Source organism: Bison bison, unplaced genomic scaffold, assembly GCF_000754665.1.
Source record: "Bison bison bison isolate TAMUID 2011002044 unplaced genomic scaffold, Bison_UMD1.0 scf7180017864117, whole genome shotgun sequence".
Classification (NCBI taxonomy): Eukaryota; Metazoa; Chordata; class Mammalia; order Artiodactyla; family Bovidae; genus Bison; species Bison bison.
The window spans coordinates 825,530-831,529 of NW_011494689.1; the positions used below are offsets into that span (position 1 = coordinate 825,530).

The window sequence follows — 6,000 nt, forward strand, 5'->3', positions numbered from 1 at the left end:
TTCACATATTTTTCCTGTCTGGTATTCAACACCCTTCATAATATGACCCCAAAATGAACCCTCAACTTTTATCAGTCTAGTCACTTAACTACTCCACCCTCTTATCAACTCCACACATTTGCTTAGGCTTCTCTTTAAACTCAGAGCCTCACCTCATCTTCTGCTCTGCAGGTTTAGAAAGATACTTAACACAGATTCTTTGGGTCTTATTTTGTGAAATGAGTATAACTTGTATCTTATAACAGTGTCACAGGGATTAAATGAGACAATTTATGTAGGGACCATATCACAGTAAAAAACATCTGGAAGATTCTCAGCACATGTTTGTTCCCCTCTCCTTCCTATCTTCAAACCACCAGTCAACTGCAACTTCTTTTTGAATTTCTGGCTACAGCATATACTGATACTTATATACTTATTTCCCTAAGCTCTTGTGGCACTAAATGTAAAATTCAAGGAAGGAAAATGAACACAATACTAATTTCACCTCTCATATTGTCAAACAAATGAGAAACCATGATAAAAATCAGTGTTGGGGAGGCTGTGGGAAAATGAGCACTCTCAAACAAATGTTTTAGCAAGACACAATTCACATAGCATAAAAATCATCCTTTTAAAGTATAAGTAATTTTTAGTATATCCACAATGTTGTGCAACCACCACCACTGATTATAGAACATCTTCGTCAGCCCCAAAGAAACTGAGTATCCGTTAGCAGTCATTTCCCATTCTTCCCTCTGCCTAGTCTTTAGAAGCTACTAATCTACTTTCTGTCTTTATAGATTTGCCCATTCTGGATATTTTATATAAATTAAATCCTATAATATATGGCCTTCTGTGTTTGGGTTATTTTACTTAGTATAATATTTTCAAAGTTCATGTAACAATGGGTGAATAATATTCCATTTTGTGTATACCACATTTTGTTGTCCATTCATCAGATGACGGAGGTTTAGATTGTTTTACTTCTTGGCTATCATGAATAATACTACCATGAACATTCATATACATGTTTTGTATGAATATGTTTTTAATTCCCTTGGGTTTATACTTATGAATGAACTTGTTGCTACTCTGTGTTTAACTATTTGAGAAACTGCCAATGGTTTTCTAGAGCAGCTGCACCATTTTATATTTCTGCCAGCAACATGTGCGTGTTCAAATTTTTTCAAATCCTGGCCAGGACTTTTTCAAATCCACTTGGCATTGTCTGTCTATTTTATTTTAGCCATGCTAGTGGGTATGAAGAGGTACCTTATTGTGATTTTAATATATTTTTGCCTAGAGATTAACCGAGTGTCTTTTCATTTGCTTACAAGACATTTGTGCATCCTTTTCTAAGAAATGCCTACTCAAATATTTTGCACATTTAAAAAACTGAATTATTTGTGTTCTTATTGTTGAGTTGTAAGAGTCATCTTATGGCAGAAAGTGAAGAGGAACTCAAAAGCCTCTTGATGAAAGTGAAAGAGGAGAGTGAAAAAGTTGGCTTAAAGCTCAACATTCAGAAAATGAAGATCATGGCATCTGGTCCCATCACTTCATGGCAAATAGATGGGGAAACAGTGGAAACAGTGTCAGACTTTATTTTTGGGGGCTCCAAAATCACTGCAGATTGTGACTTCAGCCATGAAATTAAAAGACGCTTACTCCTTGGAAGGAAAGTTATGACCAACCTAGATATCATATTCAAAAGCAGAGATACTACTTTGCCAATAAGGGTCTGTCTAGTCAAGGCTATGGTTTTTCCAGTGGTCATGCATAGATGTGAGAGTTGGACTGTGAAGAAAGCTGAGTGCTTAAGAATTGATGCTTTTGAACTGTGGTGTTGGAGAAGACTCTTGAGAGTCCCTTGGACTGCAAGGAATCCAACCAGTCCATTCTAAAGGAGATCAGTCCTGGATATTCATTGGAAGGACTGATGCTAAAGCTGAAACTCCAGTACTTTGGCCACCTCATGCAAAGAGTTGACTCATTGGAAAAGACTCTGATGCTGGGAGGGATTGGGGGCAGGAGGAGAAGGGGATGACAGAAGATGAGATAGCTGGATGGCATCACCAACTCGATGGACATGAGTTTGAGTGAACTCCGGGAGTTGGTGATGGACAGGGAGGCCTGGTGTGCTGTGATTCATGGGGTCACAAAGAGTTGGACACGACTGAGTGACTGAACTGAACTCGAGTGTATTTTTAAAAAAATATCTATTCTGGATACTGGACTCTTGTTAGGTATTTTTTTCCCATTCTGTGACATTACTCTCTTGATAGATAGTATCCTTGTAGCATAAAATTTTAAAACTTTGATGAAGTTCAATTTATCTATTTTTAATTTTATTGCTTGTATTTATTATATCTTAAAAATATATAATTCTGTATAAACTAAGGACACTAAAGTTTAAGTCTATGTTTTATTCTAAGAGTTTTGTAGTTTTATCTTTTACATTTAGATCTTTGATCCATTTTGAGTTAATTTTTGTTGGTGGTGTGAGGTAGGTGTCCAACCTCATTCTTCTCCATGTGTATATCAAGTTGTCCCAGAACCATTTTTTGAAAAGTAATACACTATTTAGAAGTATCTAGAGTTTAACACGGGGAAGGCAATGGCAACTCACTCCAGTACTCTTGCCTGGAAAATCCCATGGGCAGAGGAACCTTGTAGGCTGCAGTCCATGGGGTTGCTAAGAGTCGGACACGACTGAGTGACTTCACTTTCACTTCTCACTTTCATGCATTGGAGAAGGAAATGGCAACCCACTCCAGTGTTCTTGCCTGGAGAATCCCAGGGACGGGGGATCCTGGTAGGCTGTCGTGTACAGGGTCCCACAGAGTTGGACACGACTGAAGTGACTTAGCAGCAGAGTTTAACAGTATTTTATATAATTAAAAAATTAAATAATTTATATCCCAGAAATCCTTCTTCTAATTTATGGAATACTTATGTGATTGTATAGAGACTTTTATTCAAGGACATTTATTGCAGCATTGTTTAAGTTGTAAAATATTGGCTATAATAAAGTATCTTAATTGAGTGTTGGGTAAATAAATTGTGACATGTTTGTATAATGGGACACAATATTCCTGTTAAATAGAATGAGATAAATATTTGAGCTCTTCTTCTATGCTAAGTATTATACTAATGTTGATTCCCAATAACAATGGCCCTCATGAACACAACTGTAGTTGAACAAAGATGGGTTTATTGTTTTTTTGCAAAGAGAGAGAACACATGCCATGAGGAACATGGAACATCTCTGTAGAAAGACATTAGAAAGGATTTATTATATGATTTTGGGTTTTGTTATTGACTTTGGGGAGAACTGAAGGGAACAGAGATTTTCTCTGGGTTCTGTCAGAAAGTAGAAGAAAATTCTATGATTGAATATCTTAAGGGCTATCTAGAAGGCACTTGGGCTAAAGCTTTACCTGGTAAAGAGACAGTAGCCATTCATGTTAGCCTAAAGAAAAGGATATGTGGCCATTTTTTTGTGGTTGTGACTATTCTTGATTTTGTCTGTGCTCCAACATGATTCTAGAGTGGTCTGGAACTTGTTTGTGTTCAACAGGATTACACTATGGCCCGGCTGAGAGAGCCAGGCCAGCTCCCAGCAGCACCCAGACGTGCTCACGGTGCCAGGCCAGCTCCCGGATTTCAGGGACTTTTTTTGGCTCTGACACTGTGTTTGAAAAAGGCAGTTCCTGTCCTCAAGGAGCTCCCTAAGGGGAAGTGTGTGCAAATAAACTACACCACAGTGTAGTATGTGTAATAACAGAAATGTTAAAAGCAAATTCAGCAAATTATTATTTAGCAGATATTCAAATTTTATTTCAAAGTTACCACAAAGGAACTATATCTCTAAGAAAGAGTTTCTTCTGGCTGAGAGAATTTTTTTTCTCTCTTTCAATAGAGAGAAAGTGTGTTTAGATAAGATTGTTAGACTAGGTATAAGAAAGAAGTGTCTCTTAAAGATTATAGAAAGATTTTTTTGTTAAAACTCACTGTCCGTTGATACAAACTACTATATATAAAATACACAAACAATAAAGTCCTACTGAATAGTACAGGAACTCTAGCAATCCTGTAATAAGCCATATGGAAAAGAATATGAAAACTGAATCACTGTACTGTACACCAGAAAATAACACAACATTGTAAATCAACTATATTTCAAAAGGATTAAATTAAAAAAGGATTAATTAAAAAAAGGATACTCTTTCCAAAAGGAAAAAAATTAACGTTTAAAATATATTAAGTATGTGCTGTCTTTTTGTATATCAACTATAGCTAAATAAAAATGTTAAAAAAGTCACTGTACCTTTAACCATTTGGTAAAGGTCATTAGACTTGTCCTAAAACTTATGATAAATCTTTCAGCAGTCTACTTTCCCTCGTATAACAATCCCATTTAAACAATTCCAATAAGGACAGTCTTTAAAAATTTTTTACTGCATATCGAAGTCCAGTGAATTATAAGGTTTTAGTAGGCAGCATAGTTATTTAAGCTAGGCACATTTCCAGGAAAAAAAAAAAAAATGGCCTCGAACTACTCAGAGTAAAGCCTGTAAGACCACTGAAAGAACTTACACATTTACACCTTATTCTTCATTAGAACTTGGAAGTATGACACATTTTTGGCTCATGAATTTTGACTAATTCTCCTTCCAAACAGGACATTTCTCAGGGAAAGTTTCATGTCCTTATTGCGAAGACTATAAATCAGGGGATTAAGGAAAGGAGTCATTATTGAATATACCAATGTGAGGATTTTCTGCATCAAAGCTGAGATGCCATATGTAGGACTCACATACATTACCATGACTGTCCCATAGAAAAGAGACACCACAGTTAAATGAGAACCACAGGTTGAAAAGGCCTTTCTCCGGCCAGCTGTAGAAGGGATCTGAAGAACAGCTCTGAGCAGCAGGGTGTAGGATCGAAGAATATACATAATAGTGAAAAAGAGGACAAGGGAGCTCTGAGTATAGAAAATAAATTCAGTAATGGGGGCTGGAGCACAGGACAGAGCCATCAGTGGATCTATATCACACAGGAAGTGATCAATGATATTGGGTCCACAGAAGGGAAGTTGGGAGATGAAAAAAATGGGGATTGGGTAGCCAAGGAATCCAGTGAGCCAGCAGAGAGATACCAGTGTTCCACAGAGCCTCCGAGTCATGATGATGGGGTAGTGCAGTGGGTGACAGATGGCCTGGTACCGATCATAAGCCATTACTGCTAAGAAGAGACATTCAGCTGTGCCCAGGGAAAAGAAGAAATAGAACTGGAGGAAGCAGCCAGAAAACGAGATGGCCTTCATTTTGGAGAGAATGTTGACTAGCATGTTAGGAACAGTGGAGGAAACATACCAGATTTCAAGGAAGGCAAAGTTTCCCAACAGAAAGTACATGGGGGTGTACAGTCGTGGGTCCCATTTCACTGCACAGATAATGGCTCCATTCCCCACCAAAGTCAAGGCATAAACCACCAAAAATAGTGAGAAGAGAAAAATCTGTACCTCCCAGCAACCAGGGAATCCCAGGAGAACAAACTCCGTCACAATGTGTGTTGCTGACCTGTTCATGGGTTTTAAATCTACAAAGAAGAAAGACGTGAGAGAACCCAAGTTACTTTGCTTTCTACATATCCTAAGGATTTTATTGAAGGGAACTTAAACACTACCCTAAAATAAATGAGGTATTTTGAAATGAAGTGGGAATAAATCTCACCTTATTTGAATTGACTATGGATCTAAATCTCAGTATTATTTTGTTAGAATCCAATGCAGAAAGATCCACATCAGCTTGTACAACCAGTGGTGAAAATTTCTTTCTTTTTAATTTTGATCCTTAAGATGCTTTCTAATTTTGGTCTTTTTCTAAAGTTGACTATAGATTTTCATGCACAAACTCTTCCACTTTCTTTTATTTTGCATGCTGCTGCTGCTGCTAAGTCGCTTCAGTCGTGTCCGACTCTGTGCGACCCTATAGACGGCAGCCCACCAGG

General features: G+C 37.5%; 1 protein-coding gene across 1 annotated transcript in view; it reads right to left on the reverse strand.

Annotated features, from left to right (window-relative positions):
- Window positions 1-4,633: 4,633 nt before the first annotated feature.
- Window positions 4,634-6,000, reverse strand: part of LOC104988228 (olfactory receptor 11H4-like) — a 36,461-nt gene continuing 35,094 nt past the window's right edge. Inside the window, exon 3 of the mRNA XM_010839474.1 lies at window positions 4,634-5,580. Coding sequence (XP_010837776.1) covers window positions 4,634-5,580 — 947 coding nt within the window. The remainder of the gene's footprint in view (window positions 5,581-6,000) is intronic.